The following is a 27,555-nucleotide window of genomic DNA, read 5'->3' as shown; positions in this document are numbered from 1 at the left end:
CCCAGCACTGATTAATTCTTCAGAAATGAGAGTCAGCCAGACAGCTATCAACAGCATCATAGGATGTGGCTGTATGCGTTTCCAGAAAGCGCCTGTGTGGCATTCAGTTAAAATCATTAGTAGTGCACAGCAAATGCCTCCTCCTAGGAGGCTGGAAGGATCCCAGTTACAGAAGTTTATTTGAAAGGAATATCATTTTGTAGTTGGTAGGGTTTTTGTTTTTTTTAAACCAAGGCTTTTCTGTGTGGGGCTCCCCCCCCCAGTTGTTTCTGGATCCATAAGGCTTTGGTTTACCCCCAGATTCCCACACACAGTTTTGTGCCCTCAGTTTTCATCCCCCCCCCCCAGGTTCTTTTGAATACATTTTAATCTTGATCTTTTTCTGGAAGCCAATTTTGAGTTGCCTTTTCCCTCATGCATAATGTTTCTGTTGGGTTGATTTTCAGTCCCCCCGCCCCACTCCCTCTCACCTCTGCCCCATGATGATGGAACTGTCAGCATCATCAAACCACTCCCTCCCCCCGCCTTGAATGCTTATGGTTTGGTTTTCTTTTTTTAAGGAACTAACATATCAGTACAGCATTGTGATGATAATTTAGCAGGTTCTCTGAATTCCCAGCTTTTACTTTAAATAAAAAAAAATTAAATCTTTAATCTCCTCCTTTATATCTTTAAAAAAGATGAAGATAGAGGTTTCTTTTTGTTTTGTTTTTTTAAAGAAAGCTGGGAATTAGGGATGCCAGTCTCCTTGTGTGACCTCAGGATTTCCAGGAATTATGGCTCATCTCCAGACTACAGAGATCAGTTCCCCTGGAGAAAAGGGATGCTTTGAAGGGAGGAGTCTTTGTCATATTACCCCACTGAGGTCTGTATCCTCCCTGGTCTTCACCCTTCAAATCTCCAGGAATTTCCTACTTTGAAGCTGGCAATCCTAACTTCCAACCCTCCACCAGAGGCCAGAGGGGACCTGCCAACACTACTGTGAGAATTCAGAAAACTGGCTAAACCTATCATTACAAAATGTAGCCATGATATCAATATAGTGGTATAACCATGCACAAAAAAATAACAAGGATGTGTGTGCTATGATGCCACTGGAGACACCACTGATGGTGATTGCAACCTCCACTAAAATCCTGTTTTAGTCATAGGTGGGGAAAAATAAACTGACTACCACTGCAAAAATGCAGAGGAGGGACAGACATGTGGAATAATTGTGCCTGAATGCATCCCAGTGCTTGTGGATTAAATGCCCGAAAAATCAGGAATAAATTGTGTGAGTGTGACAACCTTCCCCCCTTGCCCCCGTCTTCTTTGCATGATTGCTGTAATGTTTAGATAGTAGTTTTATTGTATGTAACAAAATGCTGTGACAGGTCTCATGTGGTTACATGCTGAACCTTCTGTGATTGAGATAATGGGTCTGGTCTATCTGCCTGCTGCAGTAACTCCCATCTATGCTGTTCTGCAAACAGGTTTCTTGTTGCTGACGTGCCCCACACTTCCATTACCAACCTTCCTGTTTTGTAAGATGATTTCATGTGCTCATATGGTTCTGACTAGCCACCAGAGCAGCCATTTTCCCAGGAGGACTGATCTCTGTCTTCATCAGTTGTAATTTAATGAAGTTTTCAGGCCTCATCTGTAGGATGGCAACCTTAGCATAGAATATCTGCAAGACTGTTCTCCTTGCTAACACTGTCACAAACTCCTGGGCAAGCCATGTTTTCAGTTCTATTTCTGCATGATATCATCCCTCTTTTCTTTTATAATTGTTGCTATATGACTCACTCCTAACAGTGTTATTTGTTTTGTAACAAATCTAGAATTATAGTGAAATGTGATGAATAAATGTTAAATATCATAGAGTAGGCCAGTGGGTCACCCGGACAAATTCATCTGCGGAAAATCTATATACACAGATCAATGACACTTAATCCAAATTTACTGGTTCATAAGTTAGTTCCTCCTATTGCAGGCAGAGTGAGGGAATTCAAAGAAATCATGCAAGCCATAGTATGAGATGTCCTATGAGATGTCATAGGAAAGGTAGAAGCATGGATTCTGGGCCATGTTTATATTTGATTGTAGGCCTGTGGTAATTATGTAAGGCTTCAAATGTGATACACATTTATTGGGAAGAATGTTCTACAAAAATGAGTAGAAACTTTCCAGTAAATATACACAGAAACAGGCTGCAATATTTGCTGAACTCTTTGTTGGAGGGTGATTTTTAAAATATATGTAGTCAGGAAAGTTGACTGATTCTTTTTCATCAAGTCACACCACTGGCATGCTGCAGTCAGGACACAGGTTTTTGTAACGGATAGCAATAGGTCTAGCTCACCTGATATCATATTTTCTGCAGATATATTGTAACGAGTGGAAAGCCAATGTGGAGAAATGGTTAGAGGGTCTGGTTTGCCTGTGGACCCCAGGAGGTCTGCAGGGGCTTCAGAGGGAGTCCGTGGCCTATCTGCTCCTGCCTTAATAGATTGGCCAGAAGGTAAGGAACCAGCCACTTCCATTGCTCCCCCTTCCCCTCCTGAGCATGGTTTTTGCACCTGGTTGGGGCAGAGCCTGCATGCCTACTCCTGGCTTAAACCTCCTCCTGTCTCTCCCACCCTCAGTCTTCCTCAAGCCTGCCTGTTAACATGGGTAGTGATGTCACTTCCAGTGACATGTCACCTCTGGGGGGCATGGCAGGGAGGCATGGCCAGCTGACATTATTCTGAGATTCTTCAAAGCCTGAAAAATCTATAGTCAAAACGTTGAAAAAGACTGGGTTAGAGAGTCTGACTAGGATCTGGGAGACCCTGGTTTGATCCCTGGGTGACCTTGGGCCCTGTCACACACTCTTAGCCTAACCTACCCCACAGGGTGTTTGTGAGAATGAAACGGAGAATGATGTAGCTGAGAAAGGCATGGGATAAATAAGGTAAGTAAGTAAATTAATTAAATTATTTTCCTTAGTGCCTAGTCTATGACTCCCTGGTTTTGCTGTGTGTGAGCATATTCTAGAACACATTTACAATATGTGAATGATCTGCAGGCTTGTGGTTTGTCACACATTTCTAAGGTAAGCCTGCATTCTAAAATATTGCACGTGTCTGAAATTTGCCATTTTGTGTGTTTATCCTTTTCTGTTGTTATGGTCCCCACGAATAAATCTAAAAAGCCATTTATGAAGCATATTCACATTTGGTTTCTGTATGCAGCGACAGTACATATTGATTGAGTCGCTGATGTTGCATTAGCAGCTACTTATCTCCCTCACTACGCATAGACAATTACTTGTTGCCAAGGCGACAAGGCTTGTTTTCACCCCCACAAGATGTATGATATCAAGTAAACAAAGAGTACCCTGCTATGTGTTTGCAAAGAATTCACTTTTACATTGTATATATTTTTCTTTCTTTCTCAGATGTAACAATATATGGTCCAGTCATGCATACCAGAGACAATTCAGAAAAATCCCTGCCGTTTGTCCTAGTGAATAACTATCCTCATGTTGTCCTTTCTTTATTGTTTGAAGATATGATGGGGAACAATTTCTTGTTGAAATTTTACTATATAAGCACATCTGCTAGAGTCCTTCAACTGTAGTTCTCTCCTGATAAATCAGTAGAAAGTCAAGTAGCACTTCCTTGCTCCATTCAGAGTAGACCTGGTTGGAATTGTACTGGAAGTCTCTGAGTCAAAATCTCTTAATGCTACTGCAACATTTTGAATGGCAACAATATTTTAACCCATTTAAAGACACACAGAAATCTAAGCGTTTCTATCCACATTGTATGTTCAATGTGGATACAAAATGACATTTTTTTAGACAAAATGTGTGGTTCTTACAGTCCTCCACCTGCTTCTGTGATCCCAAGGTGCCTTTGCTGCTGCAGTCTGGCACCCTTTGGTGATGCCGTGGCTGCATTTGTTGCTTTTTGTTTTACAATCATGTGAGTTGTACTGATCCACATGAAACGGAGTTGATAGTGGCTATGGTTCCATATGGCATGCAGCATATGGTATCCAATATGCATATAACATAGCAGAATACATGGAGTAGTGTTTTGCTTGCCAAAGTACTTAAACAATAATACATGCTGTGCTTAGTCTTTCCCTTCCCTCTTTCCAGTGTTCTAGATACTGCTGTTCTTCAAGCATTGCTTGGGATATTAGAGTCCACATATCTTCACTGTTGCTAATAAGGGTTCTTTGCTGCCTGCCGGCAAATGTGAGATACAACATAGATAAAGGGGAATCTTTTGTTCAGTTGAATTCTGTTGGCACGATACCGAGTACGTACACTTTTTTCTTTCACACAGCACCATAGTAATGTCACTCCCAAAGGGAAGATATTCTAATTAGAATAAATAATTGGTAAAAAATAATTATCCTATTACCATTTGAGCAGCAGTCTTCATATGACATTCTGTAAAACAGATACATTGGCACTGAAATAAATGGTTTGAAAAATTCAGCCTTATATTATGTTTGCAGACCCAGTGCCTATTAGGGAGATAGCATGCAAAAGGAAAGATACCACAGGCATTTTTGAAAGGAAAAAGATTGCAGCTTTATTAGAAACAAACCAAGAGGCATTGGGGTAGCATGGGGATGAATCCAGAATCAAACTACCTACCTGTTGCCCAGTGAACCCTTCCCCGTGAGCCTCTTGGCTGGGTGGGTAACTGAGGAGTGGCAATTCCAGTGGGGCCACCTGGGCCCTGGCTGCTGGGTGATTCCCCTTGCCATCAGGTAGTGAGAGCCAGATGACAACTCCTGAACTGGGCATGCCATATGACAGTTCCATCACAAGACTCCTTAAGGGAGTTCCTAACCAAAATAAGTGAGTACGCAGGCCTATCCCCTGAAAAATTGATCCATTCCAGTGCCCAACCCACCTAAGCTGTGACAAATACAGAACAGAAAACTACTATAACAATATTGAGAGAGGGTGTGTGGGAGAGACCTGAAGAAAGCAGGAAGAGGCTGCTGGGATCACAGACATGGCACATGCATAACAGCTTTTCTCCATGGGTGACCCTTTTGTACATAGGCTGGCTAGTTGGCTAGTCCAACACAGCTGAGCCTGAAATGTGAGCCTTTCTGGAGAAACAGCAAACGGCAGTCAAACTGCTTTCTTGAGCTCTTCTCCTGGCTTGGGCCAGAAATTCAGCCCCCAGTAAGTCAAATTCCTTGATTTTCTTTACTTTTGGTCATTTTTTTCTGTTTCTTTGAAGTTGTGCTTGAAAGACATTGAAAGGGAACAAACAAAATCTCCTGGGCTTGATTTGTAGAAGCAATTACAAGTTAGTGAGAGTAGCATAACAAATATATAGGGAAAGGACATATCTAGGCATAGAGACTATAAGAATGCTTGACAATAGAGCCCATAAGGCATGGCCCCATACATTGTTTCTACAGAGAATTTGATCAGAATGCAATTCCCTGCTTCTCTGAATAACATCTTCATTATGAATAAGCAGGCTGAGGTATAAATATGAAGGCTGATGTTTGTATAAAGGCCAACATTTGGAAATAAAATATTTATTGTTGATTTAATGCTTACTTTTGATTAAATGGTTTCTTACCAATAACAACTTTCCCTGGAATAGTCATGCAACGTAGTATTTCGAGGTAGCATCAACTTTCTCAGAAAACACCATGTTCTGACGTGTTTTTAAAAAGTTACTAGAGGTCTGCATCAATGAGTTGTTTTGGGTTTTAAATCCTTATGTAAATACTGGCCATCTTTATTTCAAGAGGTCCATGTACATGTCTCCTGACTGTCTACTGTTTCTTCCTTTTGAAAAGTATTTTTCTGGGCTTCTTCTTTTCCCCACTTTTCTACCCATCTTTTAAACATTGCTGTGCCCGCATGAATAGCTTGTCACAAGGACAGACCATGACTTTCTGGAATGCTAGGAGACTAATTAGATTTGCCCCACTCAGGCCTTGGTGAATTCATAAAATTTCTAGATGACTTCAAAGAGTTTTTCTGCTGATCTGAATGGTGGCTCAGTAAATGTAAAAATCTATCCTAGAAATATGGATGTAAGTTAGGCAATAGACATCATTGCTTTGGAGACATTCCTTGCTTTGGAAATCTATAATTTCTTCTCTCAGGCCAATTCTGCACAGACAGAAAAGGCCAAGAGGGTGGTCATATGGAAGCAGGGAAAATCCCCGCTTCCACATGACATAGCTGCTGGTCAGGCCCCCGCCTGGGCCAAGGATCAGGCTCTTAGTTACCTGGGCTAAGTGAATGCAGGAGAATCCATGTTCCTTTATCCACTGTGGGGCCCAACAAGCTCCTCCCTGCCCTACAGTTGCCAAGAGGGGGCAAAGAAGGTTGGCTTCATGGTGTCTTGCTGTGCCATGAAACAGACTCGGGCATTCATTTTTATTCTGCAGGAAGGTGTGATTGCGGAACGAATCCACTGCTGCTTTGTTTTCTAGGGAGATATAGTAAACTGTAGGGCTGCTGCCATGTGGAATGGGTCCCTGTGACTGGGGTCAGATTAGTTCCATAGTATTCTCGATTGATGAGCGCTGATGGGACAATGCAAGGGGAGGAGATGTTGGGATGAAACTTGATGAATACAAATTAGAGGCCGCTTGAAAATCTACCTCTGTCAGTAATGGGGCCATAAAAATATTCCCTACTACCAACATTATATTTGGAAAGTACTCTTTTTAAACAAAGAAGGTACCAGTTTTATTTCTTTTTAAATACTATTTAGAGCAGCATGTGTCAAGGGAATTGCATGTTGCTCCCTACAATGGTCATATGGAACTTGTAACAGGTCACTGAAATTTATGTGGTATGACTAATTCAAGGATAAAATTGATCACATCTATTCCTAGTGATCTTCCACAAGTGTGATAGTTCCATTTAAGTCATTATTGTATGAATTACAGATCTTCCAGCCTGATAATGCATGTGCAGTACTTGGAGAATTAAGGTTCATTGCTATATATTTGACCTTCCTGTAATTCTTGCTAATGTTAAGCCAAGTGAAAATGACCATTAAATTCTGGAAGTAGTTTTATTAAGAACGCAGACCACCCCTTTTGTCTTGAAGGAGCTGCTTGAGATTTATTTCAAAACCCATAGATTTATCAAAGTAATAAGTGTCAGTACGCTAATAGAACAGGAAAGAACTGTTTAAAATAATTAATATTAGGGTTGGGCACAAACTGGAGAAAACAGTTCATGTCAGTTAGTTGTGTGTAGCTGAACCATAAATCAAATCGAATCAGGAGGTTTGTTTGTGATCTAAACCAATCTGTGGCTCCACAACCCCCTTTAAAATGACCAGATTTTGCAGAAAGCACCAAGAACAGCTGGGGGAGGGGGTGTGACTGCAATTGGGCTGCACAAGAAAGTGTGAAAATCAGCTGAGTCCCTTTAAACTGTTTTTCACTCCATCTTTCAAGTTTAAAAGGGCTGCATAAAAAAACACAAAACAGCTGAGCCATGGGAAGTAGACCCCTCCCCACCACTCAGCTGTTTTGGTGACTTTCACAGGGAACAAAAAGCAGGGGTTTAAAGGAATTCAAAGTCCCTTAAACCTCTTTTTTTTTGTGCTCTATCCACAAACTGTCATGCATCACCATGAGCTGCTTTAAAAGTTCATGGAATTTCATGATAGTAGAACCATGATGAACTTTAGTCTACGAATCCTACACAGGGCAAATTTTGTGATGAATTTGCTTTGTGGCTAGGTTCATGCGTATCTCCATGAAATATCCCCTTTGGTAGGATAAGGTGCTAGGAGGAATGGTGAATAGGCTCCTGTTATTTATGAAGAGCTATACCCCTAAGTCTAGCTTTGGGTTTTGGATTGAAACTGGTCACCCTTGTAAATAATCTACATGTAGAGATGGACCTGGTCATGTGCCGTTGATACCACCAACAAAACATTGTCCTGGATGGCTTGACTGAAAAGGCAGATGGGGCATCAGGCTCTAGTTCTTCTGTTTGACTGGCAACCCATCTCCTGTAGGATCCACCTCCTGATCATAACAGGTCTCTTTCTGACTGGCAATTCTTGGGCCCATTATGCACGGCCGCCGAAATGGCGATTTCGGGTCACATGGAAAACGCGGAGGGGGAAGACGCGACGCACACCGGTTATGCACGAGGCGGGGCACGGCGGCGGCAAAACCCAGAGTAACCGATTATGCACGCGGCGATCCGGGCGCCGCTTCTGGTTGCGCCCCGGTCACCCGGAAGCTGCGCTTTCTTCCGCGTTTCCCTCACGCGGCTTTTTCGGCGGCATGCACCGAAGCTGCGGCCGGTTGCAGTCAGCTCTGTGCGTTATCGGTGATTTTAGTTGCCGCCATTCCACCCCGAATGTGCGTTATTTCCCCCGTGCATAATGGGTCTTGGAGGGTGGTATTGGACTATTCTTCTGCCCAATGGCAGGGTTTCTGCAGATTTCCACATGGCTCTGTATTGTTGCTTCTGGCACTTAGCATCACTTGAAATTGTTTGATGAGATTATCAAGAGATTCATGCTGAAGTGTCATCGATAACACCCAGCAGTTTCTCCTTTTTATTTTAGTTGGGTATAGTGGTGGCAGTCCTGCAGAGGTAACGGATTCTGTAATGGATTTGGTAGGACAAACAAACTAAGCTCAGTCTGAACAAGATAGAGGTGCTGTTAGTAGATGAAATAAACAATGTGGTTTGACCCAGAATAAATGGGATAGAATCTCTTTTGAAATACAGTGGTGGTAGCCTGATGGCACTGCTAGATTGGTTTTCTGGATTTATGTACTAATGGAGTCAGTAACATGTATAATCTTTTACTTAGTTTGGTTTGTTGGTCTAGCTTTTTAATTAATTGAAACCTACACATGGCAATACATATTTGTTTCTATGCATATGCATTGCAAGGGAAGGTAAAGCCCCCTCTCCCCAAAACCCCGAACATGTTGGGCCAGCACAGGGCACAACGAGGGGGGCAGTTTCCTCCTGTCAGTTCAACCTCCATTAAGTCTCTCTGTAGTGCTTTTTTACTAAGTGCTTCCTTCCCTTCCTCCTCTCAGTTGTCAAATCCCCTCTTCTCCTCTCTCCCCCCCCCCCCCATCCTGCTGGTCTGCTCGCCTGGAACTCAGCCATTCCCATCCACAATTGCCTAGGACTCCTGCCCTCCCTCTCCCTCCTCGAGCATTTCTTAAGCGGGGTGCTGCCTCCATGTTGCCCATGCCCCCTGTGCCACTGCTGCACTACCAGAGCTGCTACCTTGGGTGGCAACAGTGGCGGCTCGTGCAGCAAGGAGGTGACATGGGTGGCACGGAGGCAGCACAAGTGGCGTGGAGGCAGTGAGAGGGCAGGACAAAGCTGCTGACTCTATCACACCTTTCCCCCTCCATATGTTCTTTTCCCTAGTTGCTCACTGGTTGTTCACCAGTGGCTTGTGCACTTTATGGTGGTAAATCCACTTTCTTGGATTTACTACCACAAGTTAAAAATGGTGAAATTGCAAGCCAGCTGCTAGGCCGCCTCTGGATGTAGGCAACATCACGTGGAGGGGCTTGAATATGTCACCAACATTCGGAGGCTATCCAGCTAGGTTTTTCATATGTGGAAATTGTCTAGACGTTGCTGTCTGGAAATGGCAGCTGCTCCAAAATACAGAGGGATGTATCATGAAGAAGTATTGTCCCTATTCCTGATAATCCTGTTTGGGACACATTTCAAAGTACTGATGTGACCTTAACAGCCTGGGGCTATTCCTGTTTACCAATGCTTTTAATAATAATTTTGGTTTGGTCACTGCCCCATTCATACTCCACTTATTCAGTTAAATACACAAAATACTATGAGCCCAATCCTCCCCCCTACAAGGAATTTTCTATAAGAGACAATGTTCATGTTCAATCTGTTTTCATAAATTTACTAAAAGTTTTCTCTAGTTATAGAAATGACTGTACATACAGTTTTTATAATAAAGTCTGTTTAGACATTACGGGACTATCTCAGCCTACGTTTACCATTACCATTATAAAATGTGTAGTGGCTTCAAACAAAAAACAGTCATTAATGAAATATTGGCAGGTGTAGTACATAATAGAATTGGTCCTAATAAAACATTCCAAAGCTTTTAAAAAATATTACATTATCTTTCAATACCTGAAACCCCCCACACCAAATTTCTAAAGTGCTGAACATGCCCACCCTATATGTATAAAGTTGGTGTTAGGTTGAACTAATCTCTAATACACTGGCTGGATCTTATTTATCTGTTATGGAGATACCAGCTCTGTATTACTTACATTAAAACATCTTTGAGATTCATCAAGGGAGCTAGAGAGTTAGCAATGGTGCATTCTTTCTCTACAAGAGATTTCAGGTGCAATCTCTATCAATGTAAGTAGAAGACTTTTGGCAACTGGAGATTTTCTTTGCTTGAGATACAAGGAGCTGTTGCCAGTCAAGAGTAAATGACACTGAACTAGATGGAACAAAGGTCTGATTTGAAGTACTGCTGCTGTTTCATATGTTCATCTGTTTCATATGGTGTTTCATATGTTCAAATGAAGCAGGGCAGAGGCTGGTAGAATTTTGTCAAGATAATACAATGGTCATAGCAAACACTCTTTTCCAACAACCCAAGAGACGACTCTACACATGGTCAACACAGAAATCAGATTTACTATGTGCTCTGCAGCCAAAGATGGAGAAGTTCTATACAGTCAGTGGTTCCAGCCATCAGCTTCTTGTTGCAAAATTTTGGCTTAAATTGAAGAAAGTAGAGAAAAGCACGAGGCCACTCAGGTTTGAACTAAATCATATCCCTGACGAATATACAGTAGAGGTGACAAATAGATTTAAGGAATTAGATCTGATAGACAGAGTGCCTGAAGAACTATGGACAGAGGTTCGCAACATTGTACAAGAGGTAGCTACTAAAACCATCCCAAAGAAAAAGAAATGCAAGAAAGCAAAATGGCTGTCTGAGGAAGCTTTACAAATAGCTGAGGAGAGAAGGGAAGTGAAAGGCAAGGGAGAAAGAGAAAGATACACCCAACTGAATGCAGAATTCCAGAGAATAATAAACAGAAAGAAATTTCCAAGCGGCGATGGCAAAAAGCTTTATTCATAATGAGTTCCTAGGTATAAAACCTGGGTTTTGTATTTTACTTCCTCAGTAAACTTATTTCTGAATTGGTTGTTTTTCAGGGATACAAACAGAGTCCTCAACCCACTACCTAATTCTTATATTTTATATACCTTATATTTTATATTTAAGTCATATAATATGAGTCTATTAGTATCCAGATAATAGCTAGAAGACATAAGAATGCCTTCTTAAATGAACAGTGCAAACAAATAGAAGAAAACAATAGGGAGGACCAGAGATCTCTTCAAGAAAATTGGAGATATGAAGAGAATATTTCATGTAAAGATGGGCATGATAAAGGACCACAATGGTAAGGACCTAACAGAAGCAGAAGAGATTTTAAAAAGTGGCAAAATTATACAGAAGAGCTATACAAGATTGAGCTTAACGTCCCTGATAACCACGAGGGATAGTTACTGACCTGGAGCCAGACATACTGGAATGTAAAATCAAATGGGCCTTAGGAAGTCTGAGCAACAATAAAGCTAGTGGAGGTAACAACATTCCTGTTGAACTATTCAAAATCTTAAAAGACAATGCAGTAAAAGTGCTACACTCAATATGTCAGCAAATTTGGAAAACTCAACAGTGGCCATAGGATTGGAAAAGATCAGTTTATATTCCAATCATAAAGAAGGGCAATGCCAAACAATGTTCAAACTACCGCACCATTGCACTCATTTCTCATGCTAGTTATACTCAAAGTTATACTCAAAATTCTACAAGCTAGGCTCCAGCAATATGTGGACCGAGAACTTCCGGAAGTATAGGTAGGATTTTGAAGAGGCAGAAGAACTAGAGATCAAATTGCCAACAATACGCTGGATCATGGAGAAAGCTAGGGAGTTCCAGAAGAACATTTACTTCTGCTTCATTGACTATGCTAAAGTCTTTGATTGTGTGGAACACAACAAACTGTGACAAGTTCTTAAAGAGATGTGAATACCAGAGCATCTTATCTGTCTCTTGAGAAACCGATATGCAGGTCAAGAAGCAACAGTGAAAACTGGGCATGGAATCACTGATTGGTTCAAAATTGAGAAAGGAGTTTGGCATGCTGTATATTGTCATCTTGCCTATTTAACTTGTATGCGGAGCACATCATGAGAAAGGTGGGGTTAGATGAGTCACAAATTGGGATCTAGATTGCAGGGAGAAATATCAACAACCTCAGATATGCAGATAATACCACTCTAATGGCAGAAAGTGAAGAGGTACTAAAGAGCCTTTTGATGAGGGTGAAGGAGGAGAGTGCAAAAGTTAGCTTGAAACTCAGCATGAAGAAAACTAAAATCATGGCATCCGGTCCTCTCAATTCCTGGCAACTAGATGGAGAAGAAATGGAGGTAGTGACAGATTTTATTTTCCTGGGCTCCAAGATCACTGCAGATGGGGATTGCAGCAAAGAAATTAAAAGCTCCTGGTGAGGAAAGCTATGGCAAATCTAGACAGCATCCTAAAAAGCAGAGACATCAGCCTGCCAACAAAAGTGCATCTAGTCAAGGCTATGATCTTCCCAGTTGCAATGTATGGCTGCGAAAGTTGGACCATAAGGAAGGCCAAACGTCAAAGAATTGAGGCTTTAGAACTTTGGTGCTGGAGAAGACTCTTGTGAGTCCCTTGGACTGCAAGGCGAACAAACCGGTCAGTTCTAGAGGAGATCAGCCCTGACTGCTCCTTAGAAGGCCAGATCCTGGAGATGAAACTCAAATACTTCGGCCACCTCATGAGAAGGAAGGACTCACTGGAGAAGAGCCTAATGCTGGGAGCAATTGAGGGCAATTGATTAATCTTTATCTGCTCCTACAGATCGGATTAAATAAAAGGGTAAGGGTTCCTGGGGAGGAGTTAGGGCGGGCTCTATCCAGGATAAAAACTCGGAGGAATGAATCAGGAGCCGCGAAGCTCCAAGTGGCACTCAGTGGCTAAGTGGCCTGCCAGGGGACTCGCCGCACAGATGGAGAAGTCCTCCGAGGCAGTGAGTCCTCCTGGCAACCTCTCCTCCCCGTGGGAAAAGGAGCATGATGGCAAAGGCTTCTGCGGGCCCGGGGACGGCGCTGGGCGGCTCGCTGAGCCGCCCCAAACCATCCCTGGCTCTGCAGAAGCCTTTTGGTATTGTGGGGGGGGGGATGAGAAAGGCTTCTGCAGGCCCGGGGATGGCACGAGCTGGCTCACTGAGCTGCCCTGCATCGTCCCCGGCCCCACAGAAGCCTTTTGGTGTTGGGGGGTGGGCTCCCTTTTGCCATCGGCGGGGGGGGGGGGGGCGGAAGGGCTTATGCGGGCCTGGGGACGGCTCGGCCCGGCTCGCATAGCTGCCCCATGCTGTCCCCGTGCCCGCAGAGGCCTTTTGGCATCGGGAATGGGGAGGGAAAAGGCTTCTAGCACCCATTTTATTCAAAAATAAAATGGGCTTTTAATCTAGTTATTATATTATAATTGTGGTTTTGTAATCTTTTGATGTTTTATTGAAAGTTGTTTTGATGTTGTAGTCTGCATAATGTTTCATGTAAGTTATAATGTTCTGTGTAAACCGCCCAGTTGGGCGGTAGCGACATATAAATAAATAAACAAACAAACAAATAAATAAGAAGAAAGGGACGACAGAGAATGAGGTGGCTGGATGGTATCACTGAAGTAGTCGGTGCAAACTTAAATGGACTCCGGGGAATGGTAGAGGACAGGAAGGCCTGGAGAATCATTGTCCTTGGGGTCATGATGGGTCAAACATGACTTCGCACCTAACAATAACAACAATGTTCATCTATTTTAATTTTTTAAGTTGTGCCTGCAGTGTCTGTCTCTGTGTATTTACTCAAATGTAAATCCCACTTCATTCAGTGGGCCTTCAATTAGATATGTGTTCACAGGATTTCTGCTTTATTCTGTTTTCAAGTATTCACTGTGTTGATTGGATTTGTAATTTAGCAGAAAAGGGGAATGAAAATGCTTTAAATAAATAATGCTGTTCTCCATAGAAAGGCAGTGAATTGAATTTATAGCAGTTGGTTTATTTTTGCTGCAAGCTGAAAACTGTATTCACTGATGACTGCTTAGAGTTCAATGGATGAATCCATTGTTCAGAAAGAGCTTTTGCTGACCCTAATTAGTTCAGTAATTGTCTGTGTAGGAAACTGTTTTGTCTTTCTTGGCATAATAAGAGAGATGCTCCTAAAGTGCACAAAGTTTTTAAATAAAGAGATTTTTCTCTTTGAATCAGTGTTATGTCTTCAACAGTACTCTGCATTTTGATGGCCTAAAAGGGATTGTGAATGAAAAAAATGTATATTATTTTGGAGTTTGTCTTTTACTTACCCCTCACCCCCAATATCCTGTCATCTTGAACAAAAAAAATAAGTTAAAGAAAAAGAACGTGAATTTCTCCTGTTTGTAATTCTTATCCCATATCTTGGATCAATTACCTTGTTGTTGCTAATACATCTTCATTATAGTTTGCATTGATGGATATATCCACAACAATTAGTTAAGCCAAAGTTGTAGTAGAACATTGTTCAAACATCTTCTTTAATTATTAGAAAAGCTTAGTGAATGGCCATTGCATTGCATTTTCTAATTTTGTGCATAATGAGAGGGATTCAACAAATCCCTTCTGCTAATTTATTAGGGTTCCTCCAGTGGATGAAATTGCGTTATTTATTTACAAAGTTTATATCCCAGCTTTCTGCCCTTACTGAAGTGGTTAACAATTTAAAACATAAATTATAAAAATAATAATAAAAACATTGTAAAACCATTACAATGAATTAATCTTCTACACATACATCATTAAAATAACTTTTAAAAGAGTAAAAATAATTAAAATATAAAACAATAGGACAAAAAGAATTCCCAACTTCAGGTATAGACTAATGGGGTCTGAGCTCGCTGGGACTGTGAATGAAAACGATCTTGGCATCATAGTAGATAGCTCAGTGAAAGTGTCAACTGACTATGCTGCAGCAGTAAAAATGGCAAACTCCATGTTAAGGTTATTATTAGGAAAAAGACTGAGAATAAAATGGCTGATAGAGTAATGCCTGAATGTAAAACTATGGTGCGGCCACATTTGGAATACTGTGTTCAGTTCTGGTCACTGTATCTCTAAAAGGACATGACAGAAAAATAAAAGAGTAGGTAAAAGACAGGATATTAGATTAGGTAGACTATTGGTCTGATCCAACAGGGCTTGTCTTCTGTTCTTAAAATACACAAAACATAAAACATATGCTAGGAAGCTAAGATTATTCTGGGAATGCCAAACATTAAAGTCTTCATCCACCATCATAAAACAGTAACATAAGGGGAGAGACAAATCTCTCTGGGGAGAGAGCAGCAGAGTGTTGGTGCCATTACAAAGAAGGCCCTCTACCAGGTTGCTATCTGCCTAATCTCAGTTGATGGGGGCATCTGAAGCAAGACCTCCAAAAATGACTGTAATGGTCAGGCAGGTTCATATGGGATCAGATAGTCCTTCTAGAATGTTGATTCCAAACCATATAGGGCTTTGAAGGTCAAGACCAGCACCTTGAACTGTGCCTAGAAACAAATTGTAGGACTGGATTTATTTTTAGATTTATACGCCATCTTTCCCCAGGACCTTATATAGTCCCCTATGATCCACTGAAGTCTACATTGTGGTTGCCAAGTTTGGGAAATATATGGAGGCTTTGGGGGAGGACCCATGAGTGGGTGGGATTGAAAGTGGGGGTGATTTCAGTGGAGTACAATGCTATGGAGTCTACCCTCCAAAGCAGGTATTTTCTTCAAGGGCTCTGTCCTGCATGCAGACATCTATACCAGTTGAAAATTTCAAACACTTTTTAAGGGCAGCCCTACATAGAGTGCATTGAAATAATTGAATCTAGATGTAACCATAGTAGCCAGAATTTTTGTGTTCAGGAAGGACTGTGGTTGGCTAACCTGCCAAAGCTGGTAAAACGCGGTCTTTGGCCAGAGTTGCCAGTAATCCAACAGTAGACCTGAGTCTAAGAGTACCCTCAAACTATAGACCTGTTCCTTCAAGGGAAGTGCAACCCCATCTAGAACTGATGAAACCTTAAATCCTGTGTCCAGTATTCTGCCCACCAGCAGCACTTCTGTGTTATTGGGATTACACTTCAGTTTATTAGCCCACACTCATTTAAAAAACTGCTCCTAATCAACTTTCCTGGGATCAGCTATAAGTGCGAGATAGAACTGAGTGTCAACTACATATTGATAACAACCTAGCCCAATATGTCAACTACATATTGTTGTCAATGGTGCTTCATCAGACTGGAGGGAGGTGAGTAGCGGGGTACCTCAGGGCTCGGTGCTCGGTCTGGTACTTTTTAACATATTCATTAATGATCTAGATGAGGGGGTGGAGGGACTACTCATCAATTTTGCAGATAACACCAAATTGGGAGGACTGGCAAACACTTCAGAAGATAGAGACAGAGTTCAACGAGATCTAAACACAATGGAAAAATGGGCAAATGAGAACAAGATGCAATATAATAAAGATAAGTGTAAAGGTCTGCATCTGGTCAGAAAAATGAAAAGCATACCTACTGGATGGGGGATACGCTTCTAGATAACACTGTGTGTGAACGAGGCCTGGGGGTACTTGTGGACTGTAAACTAAACAGCAGGCAGTGTGATGCAGCAGGAAAAAAAGGCGAATGCCATTTTGGGCTGTATCAACAGGGGCATTACATCAAAATCACAAGATGTCATAGTCCCATTGTATACGGCACTGGTCAGACCACACCTGGAGTACTGTGTCCATTTCTGGAGGCCTCACTTCAAGAAGGACGTAGATAAAATTGAAAGGGTACAGAGGAGAGCGACAATGATGATCTGGGGCCAAGGGACCAAGCCCTATGAAGATAGGTTGAGGGACTTGGGAATGTTCAGCCTGGAGAAAAGGAGGTTGAGAGGGGACATGATAGCCCTCCTTAAATATTTGAAAGGTTGTCATTTGGAAGAGGGCAGGATGCTGTTCCCATTGGCTGCAGAGGAAAGGACACACAGTAATCGGTTTAAACTACAAGTACAACGATATAGGCTAGATATCAGGAAAAAACTTTTCACAGTCAGAGTAGTTCAGCAGTGGAATAGGCTGCGTAAGGAGGTGGTGACCTCCCCCTCACTGGCAGTCTTCAAGCAAAGGTTGGATGCACACTTTTCTTGGATGCTTTAGGATGCTTAGGGCTGATCCTGCTTTGAGCAGGGGGTTGGACTAGATGGCCTGTATGGCCCCTTCCAACTCTATGATTCTATGATTCTAGTAGTAGATCATTTTAATAGATCCTCCACTCCTGCAGGTCCTTGCAGGAATTCCACACATTAAAAAATAGTGTTATGCCAGCACCATAGCGTAACACTAAAAAATAATGCACCTCCGGCCATTCCTCACCTCTCTCACTTTCCTTTGCTGAGTTCTTGCACTTCTTGGCCCTCTGCACACCTGCTTGAAATGGTGGAAAAGAGCAACATGCTTTACCTGTGACTCTCTTCCATGTGACAATCAAGTCAGGTAGCCAACCACCTTTCTCCATGTTTTAAAGGGCCTGCGATGACAGCTAATTTTTTAAAAAGTAAAACTTCTCCATTGAGATGCCTATGCATCTAGTCATAGATGCATAGTGCTTTTTTTAATGCCACCCCTTTTGGAATCATGAGCCTGGAAGCTTTTAAAAAGAAATCTCGTTCCTGAATTTTGTTTGGGGGGGGGACTTTATAAAGGCATGCTTTCTGTTTTAACTGGAGGAGGGTTGCTTTGCCTGCATGATTTAATGCCTATTCGTTGCTCCAGGCAGTTTGCTTCAAGAACAAGAAAAAAAAACTGTCCCTGGGAGAAGAGGGAGGGAGGCATGTGCCTTGAAGTGGGAGACAATCATGGAAAATGGAGGTGAAGTCAGAGATAAGTCCTTCTGTTAGTGTGACCAGAAGTGACTTTTGTAACAGAAAGGTTCCCAAATAAGGAGAGCTGGAAGGAGGAGGGTTAGAACTGAGAAAGGTATCATCCATGGATTCATAACATTGTAGGCTACAGCCACTGGGCAGTCTTTTTAAGGCAAAACAACAGCATGTGGTGCCCACAAGCACCTTAGTATGATCAAAATTCTTAGAATAATAGATGCACAGTTTGAGGTATCTTTTGAACCTGCATGCTAAAATTAGTTCTCTTGAGGATGAATAATATAGGACTCATGAAATATTCTGTACAGTAACATTGTTTTAATATCTAAATGATTAAAAACACTTAAAAGTTACTAGAAATAAAAGTTACTAGAAATAAAAAAACACAGAGTTAGAATGCTAAATCTCCAAGATCATTAAAACAAGGTAGATTCAATGAAAATGTTGCATTCTGTGGAAATTGCTCTTCTCCTGCTGAGAACACTTCCTTATCTATTAGACTGTAGATAGTCTCCCAGTTGAGGTCTGAAAGGATCCAAGTATTTACTGAAGCTGAGGACACTCCCTATCTGGTTACATCAGTGTGTCATAAGTGTATGCCTTGCTTCAAGGATACAAGCTTCCATCATGGTTTATTGCTATGAGCAGAGAGTGAGGAGTTATGCTGCACAAAGTAAACTAGATGTGAATTAATACTAGCCTTGGAGTAATGACAAGATTATCTGGAGTAACTTGATATTTATCATAGTACAGCGACAAATAGTCTGTTGAATATTTATAACATTGCACATCTGTGGTGTAATTCACCACAAGTTCAATTTGATGGTATTATCTAGTGGCTGGAAGGTTTGTTAGTTTGACATTGCCATTTAAGAACAACATAGAATACTGGAGCATGAGAATACTGTGGTCTAGTGAATATGTTTGACTTGGAGCAGGAAGACTGTGATTCAGATACCCATTGAATCAAGAAGCTCACTGGGTAATCGTGGAACAGTCAATATCTCTTAACCTAATATATTCATAGAGTAGTTGTGTGGATGAAAGGTATGTTTGTGGGGGATTTGTTGTGGGGGGGATGAGGGAATGATTTAAAATGTGTTTCTTTGAGATTCCTGAAGAAAGGGCTGGATAAAAATGAAATAATAAAGACGTGGCTTTTTCCTTGCTATATGATTGAGAATGCTTCTATATGCACTGCCTGTTGAATGAAGTCTACATCCTCCCTATAGTAACTCAGCCACTTTTGCTAGGATTGATGTTACTCTGTTGTAAATAATAAAATGCAGTTTGAAAATTTGAATCATAGAAAATGGCAATGATGTGTTAATTGAAAGAGGCACAACAATAGAAATCAGAGCAATAAAGAGCTTTATCAGCAGAAAATTGCTGCCTACATCAAACACCAAACTCACAATTATGTCCCAATTTGAAATAATTCAACAGATAGGAATGCTATTTCAGAATTTATTTAATAGGCCTTGGACTGTTTCCACATTAAGAACACAATTTCTTCACTTACATTTAGACCAATATCATTTTTTCACTGACTTACACATGCTCCTTTCTCTAACCATGGAAGCAGATACAAAGATACAGTATACAAACTAGCCAAGTACTTTCTATTCAGAGTGAGAACAGAAAATAACATAGGATGAGTAAACCATTCCAATTATGTCTTACTTCACCTCACTGGAGGATTTTGGGACTATACATTTCAAAATATATGTTCCTTACTTTCTATAAAATATATTCGATCTTACATAAACATTATTGTTTGGGTCAGAGCAGTAATATCAGGGCTCTCTCAGCCCCATCTATCTCACAGTGTATGGGGAGAGGAAGGGAAGGAGATTGTAAGATGCTTTGAGACTCCCTCTGGTAGAGAAAAGTGGGGTATAAAAAACAACTCCCCTCCTTCTTTTTCTTCCATGCCCATAGCTCCAGATCAGCTGGGCATGAGGATGCATGAAGATGTTAAATAATGTTGGGGACAGTATTATTATTGTTGTTGTTGTTGTTGTTGTTGTTGTTGCTGTTGTTGTTGTTAATTCAATTTATTTCCTGCCACTCCCTAACAGGCTCATGGCGGGTAACAACAGTCTTAAAAACCCATTTTACAACTCCCATTAAAAGACTCAAGGGGGGGTTTGCCGAACACAGCTTCAACCATAGACCTGGTGGAAGAGCTCCATTTTACAGGCCCTGCGGAATGTTGCCAAATTCTGCAGGGCCCGCAGCTCACCTGGGAGCTTATTCCACTAGATAGGGGCCAGGACAGTGAAAGCCCTGGCCCTGGTTGAGGCTAGGCTCACCTCCCTGAGGCTGAGAACAACCAATAGATTTCCCCCCGCAGAGCGTAAGGCCCTGTGGGGGGCATAGGACGATAGGAGGTCCCTCAGCTATGTGGGTCTCAACCCGCATAAGGCCTTAAAGGTCAAAACCTTGAACCGGATCCGGGCAGCAATTGGCAACCTAACTTTTAAGGCCATATGTTGTTTGGCACCTGCAAATCTAAGGGGCTGCATGTCTGAATATGTCCCCTGGGGAATGATATGGTCAGCTATGGCTGACCAACTGGTAATCCCTATTACCAAAGAATTGCAACTTGCATCAATCAGGACCAGGACGTTTTCATTCCTAGCCCCCACCAAGTGGAATGAACTCCTGAAGAGCATCTGGGCTCTTATGGAGCTAGCTAGAGTGTCATATGGGCCTCCACTACAAGCTTGAGGTTTTCCTCTTACGCCCCCCTTCTATGGAGGGATATCAGATAATGATCTGGCTTGCTATCATGCTGTTAGTCTTTAATAGTTTTAAATTTATATTTATGTGTTTCTAGTTTTATGGCCCTGATTGTTCACAGTGCCCTGAGATGACTGGCTCAAGAGGAGCAGGCTATAAATACAAGAATGAATGAATAAATGAATACTAGTGCCTTGAATTTGGTCCAGAAACCAAATGGCACCCAGTGCAGTCACCTAAGTATGGTTCACAACTATCATGAACTTTCCATGAACTTCCAAGCAGTTCATGGAGATTCGTGGGAGTATGTGAATGGATACATTGGGAACACTTGTGTCAGTTTCAAACAGTTTTGTCAGTTTCAATATGGGGGGACGTTCCTCCTATATGCAGGCATTTCTTTGTGTTTCCTTTCCATATTCTTACCCAGCACGTGAAACTCACATCCCATGTTTCAATTTGTTGTCACTTTGAAAATAATCCCTTTACTCTTACAATCCCAATTCTATGTTCTGTGCATTCTACACATTGCAGCTGGTTATTCTGGGCTTGAAAAAATGCACCTCTTAAGTTTGTACTGCAGGGATTCTCTAGTTTGCATTAGTTTTGTTTTACTTGTATTACTACAGTGGGACTAGATTATGCTGAGAATTCTGTTCACTATACTGGTTGAGCTAGGCTTGCAATCCTCCCTAGCAATCCTCCCTAGTCCTATTGAGCTGCCATTGCCACAATGACACTTGGTTCTGCCAGACTCTAGTATATAGCACTGGTTTTTCTGGGCTTGCAGTCCCCTTTGCTTGGAAAGTGTTTCTGTGCTTCACATCAGTCCTATTGAGCTGGCATTGCCACAATGGCACTGGGTTCTGCTGGGACTGTTGCACTGGTACTACTGTATAGTCTATGCATTGCACTGTTTCTGCTGGGTTTGCAAAAAAAAATCAACCCTTCAGTTTCTACTGCAGAAATCTTCTGAAACTTTGATTCTGGTTTGCTGGGCTTTTATTATACTTTCTTTTTCTGCCCCCCCCCCCATGAAGGATGGGTGCACTTTCTTGAAGGAGGTGAAAAAAACTCAGACCCTGTAAATCCAGTCCTCACCAATCTTGGAGGGATGATAAATGAGAGTCAGCTGGACACTCCCCTGAGTTTGGTCTCTCTTGAACACCAGGGGAGCAGTCTAATGCATCACAAACCAAACTGATTCATTTAGTTCCTAAAAATTCTTGAGATTTGTATTTCACAAACTAGGCATATTATGAACCACATTTTCCCAGTTTGGGCCATCCATATTTGTCACATGGTTCAACTCTAGTGATGTGTAATGAATTCATGTACATATATTTTATGTAAATTTCAAGCTTTTGATATGGTATTCACATTCCGTTATTAGTAATCCTCTTCTACTTTTATTTGGTAGAGCTTAATGCATCCTTGCTGCTTTGGTAGGTCCTATTAACCAAAGATATGCTAAACAATTTCTTATAAAATAATGTGTAAACTGTATATTTAAACAAATGCCATTGAACTTCTAATTATGTGGTTCACTGACTTCCTTAAAATCTTTAATGAAGGCTGTTTAAGACTGTGTTAGAAACAAACATAACTATTCAAAGGCAACAGTATACTGGAAAAAGTACTCACTGTAACGTTACAATAAAGACTGGAGAGACACAGACTATGCAAACGTTACATTAGGAGAGAGGATTCCCTTTGGCCTTTCTGTCACATATGAAAACATTACTTCACTGATAGAAATCATGCTTTTTTCATGCGGGGCTACAATGGGGAAAATAGCTGTTGTGTACCCTATATAAAGCATGCTCACATGAAACTTTTTTCGGGATATGGGGAACAGCCTGATTTCCTTCCTCTGGGGTCACGGACTGAGGGTAGCTATAGGAGAGAGTATATAGTCTCCACCATATCACATGTGGCGTCCCACAGGAAGCAGTCCTCTCTCCAATCCTATTTAACATCTTCTTTTAGTCTCTTGCTCAGCTGGTATGGAGGTTTGAGCTGGGCTGCCATCAATACACAGATGACACCAGGCTCTTCTTCCTGAGGGATGGCCACCCTGATTCTCAGTGATGGACTCAAGCAAAGTCATCTGAACCTCAACCCTTGAAAGACAGAGGTCCTGGGACTGGGCAGGAAGGGATCAGATTAGGAGATATACCTACCCAACCAGGATGGAGTGCAAATAGTAGTAGCTCACTCCACCAGAAACCTGAGTGTGAGTGGAGGCACAAGTCATGAGAGTAGCATGGCAGGCTTTCTACCACCTACGCCAAGCAAAGCTACTAATGCTGTACTTGGCCCCAGAACATCTAACCACAGTGATCTATCTGATGGTTACCTCTGCACTAGAGTTCTGCAGCTCGCTCTGTGCAGGCCTGTCCTTAACCTTGATCTGGAAACTGCAACTGGTCCAGAATGCTGTAACCAGGATTCTCACAAATACACTATGGAGGTCAAGCATCTGTCCAGCACTCCAGCAACTCTACTGGTTCTTGGTTGAATTCTGGATCAGGTGTAAGGTTTTGGTAATTATCTTCAAGGCCACATGTGGCCTGGGCCCAGTATACCTGAGAGACTGTCTCCCTGCCTATACCCCCAAAAGACCCCTACGCTATGACACCATCAACTGGCTGAGGGTCCCTGGCCCCAAAGAAGCATGTCAGATCTCAACCATGGCCAGATCTTTCTCTGGGGTCCACCTGGTTGAATGAGCTCCCTGAAGAGATTAGGACCCTTCCTGAATTCCCACAATTCCATAGAGCCTGTAAAAGGGAACTCCCTTGAGGCAGGCCAACCAAACAACATTCGCTGCCCCCCCCCCTGACTGACCAACAACGTGGCTGGTCCCCAGACATCCACACAATGATCTGAACCCAAACTGACCTCTCTGTGGGTTTCTGTTGGAGGTTAAAAGTTATCATTGTATTATAAACTGTTGCAAACTGTTGGAACCCACTGTTATGATTGTTATTATTGCTATAATGAATCAATGTATATCTCACGTTTTATGTAAACAGCCCTGAGCCTCATGGGAGGGCTGTATAGAAATATAATAAATAAATAATTTATTGCTGGGAAATTGCATCCCTTTGTGTATTCTCCTAACAACATGGATTATCTTTACGTGACAGTGTATATAGGTTCCACCCCATCCACCCATGTGGGGGGAGGGGGGAGGGGAAGTGTGTAAAGTGGCCTTCAGTTGCTGATTCTTCTGATATTTCTGCTTGTGTTAGATGTTATATTTTTGAGATACACTGTTAGAGAGACCCATCAGTGAAGTCTTTTCTAGGGCTTTTGAAAATTGGAGTGCTTGTGAAGTTCACAGAAAATACCAGTTCATGAGTTTAAGAAATAATCTGAGAAACAAGTGGGATGGAGACATGGCTCAGTGTTGGCATGCAGAAGGACTCAGGCTAATTCCCAGGCATCTCCAGTTAAAAGAACCAGGCAGGAGGTGATGAGCGACCTTGAAGAGCTGCTGCCAGTCTGAGTCGACTGTACTCATCTTGATAGATGGATGTTCTGATTCAGTATAAGGCAGGTCCATGTGTACCCATGAATAATGCAGCCTTTGTTCCAAAGAACCATACTTTTTGGGTCAGGTTTTTGAGTGTACCACAAATGGATATGACAAGCAAATTTAGCAAACAATAGCAAATAGAGGGATATTTTGGACATTGCCCAGAAGGCAATGTCCTAGACAGGACCTATCTCTTACTGCCTGCTCCAAACAGGCAGCCATGCAAACAAGAGTAATGACAAGGTGGCCATGAGTGGCTTTATGCTGCATTGCCTTACTGCTGGGCTGGTTTGCATACCCACTCCTGTTCTCATCAAGTGCCCTAACTGCTTCCATGCAAAACACGCATTTGATTCTTCATTCATACCCACCGTAAGTCATGTACAGTCTAATTGTATTCAGACATTCTCCAGTTTAAACCTGTGGGTGTCAGTGGTTTTAAGCTCTGCGTAGGATTGTATTGCTTGTGCATCTTCTCATTATTCTACTGATGAACCCTTAAAATATTTCCATCTTCAGCTGGAGGACCATTAAAACCTAAAAAGTGTGGCCACTAGTGTTACTGCACACTTCTGCAAAGTAATTTCTTAGCTATTTTTGCATCACCCCTCTTTTATGCAACATTGGCTGTTGATTCGGTTAGGGAACAGGATTAGGAAGACTATTGGTTTAATTCTACCAGCAGAAAGAGCAGGAATAAATCTAGAAAACAACTGGTGATATATGTACTACTTTAAATTGATTAATATACATTTAAAAGTTTTAAAAGTAGTTTTCTGGAAAGAAATGTTATTAACAGGCCAAAGGTGTTTAAATGTATGGATTGCTAGCTAGATATGCACCTGTATCTTTACTTGTTCTACTGTTCTGTCTGCCAGCTGTTAACAGGCAAAGAAGTCTAGATCGACCCACAGTCAAATGCTAGATTTACAAATTCCACTACCCTGCTGGCTTACAAGAAAAGACCTGGAGAGGCAGAAAAGAGCAGATGTGTATACAGTCTTATGTTGCATGCAACACTTAAACCAGAACTAAGCTGGATGTCTTGAATCAAGCACTGCCAGATTTCACAGTGCTTAAAAAAGAAGACATTTGGAATCACAAGATAAACACAGCAGCCATTATTTCCCATTTTTAATAATAAAATGTAACCTTAATTAGGAATACTGTTTTAAAACTCATGGGAAAACTTTTTCTAGATTAATATAGTGGCATGGATGGGAGGGCCTTGCCTTCACTTATGAAGGCAGGACACTCTGATGATGGTGCTGACAGTGTGGAAATAACAAGAAGCCCTATTGGAATGTTGAGACCATTTCTGCACAGAGGTGTAAAACATGCACCACCCCCTGCTTACAAATGTGCAATAGGAAACTGCATGCTTGCATACTTCCTGACAGGAGATCCCTTCTGCATTATCCCACTGCCTTGTCATGGTTTTTCCTTTACCAAAATGGCGGCAGAAAAGCCTAAAGTGTACATAACCCACACTTTCCCCCTCACTCCTCAGATTGTCAATCAACACAAGCCACCAATCCCTTCACAGTGGTTGTTTTGGGGACTCAATCTTCTCTCCCTGCCCCCCAAGTCCTGAAATTAATTTTTAAATATACACTTTTGCGTTGCTATGGGGAAATGCTACAACAGTAAAACATTTTAAAAGAAAAAATCGCATTTCTGTGTTGCTATGGGGAAACACCACAATAATAAAACTTTCCTTTGATCCTTTTTTGGTATTCTTTGTATAATGGTCTCTTTTTATGCTCAGGTAGATTTGTGATAGACTGGGCACTGATGATTGGGTGTTCATGATAAAGATTTAAAACAAAGAGCACGGATGCCAAGCTAATAGGGAGATGGCTGCTGCATTACATGCCTCCTCTCTTTCCCTGTTCATAACTGACCACCATAAAACACAAACAGGAATGTGTTTTAGCTGCCCAGTTCCAGTATTACCGTGCATAATGAAGAGAACATTTTATTTGAAGTGAGGGCACATTGCTTTGCAGTCCTGTAACCATGTGGACTGTACCATTAAAAAAAAAATCGACCAGGAAATGGAGAGAGGAGGGGTGGTGCAAGGCACAATGGTACCAAGACTGTCGCACATTTCTCCCTTCAGACAGGCTCGCCCCTGTTTGCACCCCTATTGGAAGTGGCAAATTGTGATTTTCAGTGTCAAGAATCCAGGAAGAATACTTTGTAATTCCTCTCCTCCCCCATACATACATGCATATTTCATCGAGTAAAGTGCACAATGGCTTCAATACTGCTATGCTTGAACATTGAAAACGAGCTGGTAGGGGGAGTGGTAATATCAGGAAGGAAACTAGGAAGCAAGCATTACCATCTGCTATCCAGTTAACAAAGGCTTTCATGCCGGAGTCAGCTGTGCTTTTTAAATCTCATGGATTGCACAACAGATAGTGGCCAAACTGCATAATGCATTTGGAAGTGGCATTCTTCTACCCTCTGAAGCTTTAGGATATTTAAGGGGAAAATTGGCTCCATGTCAGCCTTTCTGATTATCATTGAGGAAAGGCCTGTTTAAAATGCTGTACTTCATTTTGCTGACATCAGTTGAACAGAATTCTCTGCTGAAGGAGGCTCTTCAGATTCTCTTCTTTCCATCAGGGGGCTGACCAAAACACTTTATTTCTATAGGAACTGACTGCTCTAAGAATAACAGTTGTTTGTTTTGTAATTATTGGGTATTTCATTGGAATTTTAACCCTGTGTTCAAAGTATTTTGTGGATTACCTAAAGAGCTTCTTGGGCAGTATGTGGGTGGGATGTAGGGTTGCCAATTCTAGGTTGGATCATGGGGATGATGGGCTTTGGGGAGAGGAGGACCTCAGTAGGATATAATGCCACCGAGTCCACCCTCTGAAGGATCTTTCCAGACCCCACCAGGAGTGGCAAAGTGAGTGTGCTGTAGATTAAATAAATAATTCTTCAGACTTCTCTCCCCCTGAAATAGGAGGGGACAAGAAGAGGGAGAAGGCAAGAATTGGTTTGATTTCTCAGAGCAGTTGCTGCCAGCCTTAATGCACAAAATGTCACACTTCATTGTTTCCAGAGTGAGAGTGGCATATCAAGCAAGCTGTCAGTGCTTGTTGAGAGTAGGCCTTTCTACTGCTGTGACTCATTCCCATTTGGAAATGCATCATTGGGACCCAGGGAGTGGGGGTGAGCAGCATTTGAAGAAATCAATATCCAGCACTAGAA

The 27,555-nt window shown here is 41.8% G+C and overlaps 1 protein-coding gene across 8 annotated transcripts in view; it reads left to right on the top strand.

Annotated features, from left to right (window-relative positions):
- The window catches only part of GRIK2 (glutamate ionotropic receptor kainate type subunit 2), a 624,521-nt gene that overhangs the window by 159,730 nt on the left and 437,236 nt on the right, over positions 1–27,555 (top strand). Inside the window, exon 1 of one of the 8 annotated variants that reach the window (XM_077303354.1) lies at positions 2,393–2,506. The exons of the other annotated variants lie outside the window; for them this stretch is intronic. Coding sequence (XP_077159469.1) covers positions 2,404–2,506 — 103 coding nt within the window. The 5' untranslated portion in view covers positions 2,393–2,403. Of the gene's footprint in view, positions 1–2,392; positions 2,507–27,555 lie in introns of those variants that run through there. 8 annotated transcript variants of the gene reach the window in all.

This window comes from Paroedura picta, chromosome 1 (genome assembly GCF_049243985.1).
Source record: "Paroedura picta isolate Pp20150507F chromosome 1, Ppicta_v3.0, whole genome shotgun sequence".
NCBI lineage: Eukaryota > Metazoa > Chordata > Lepidosauria > Squamata > Gekkonidae > Paroedura > Paroedura picta.
Note: the sequence above shows the minus strand (reverse complement) of the source record. Positions and strands in the feature narration are given on the sequence as shown.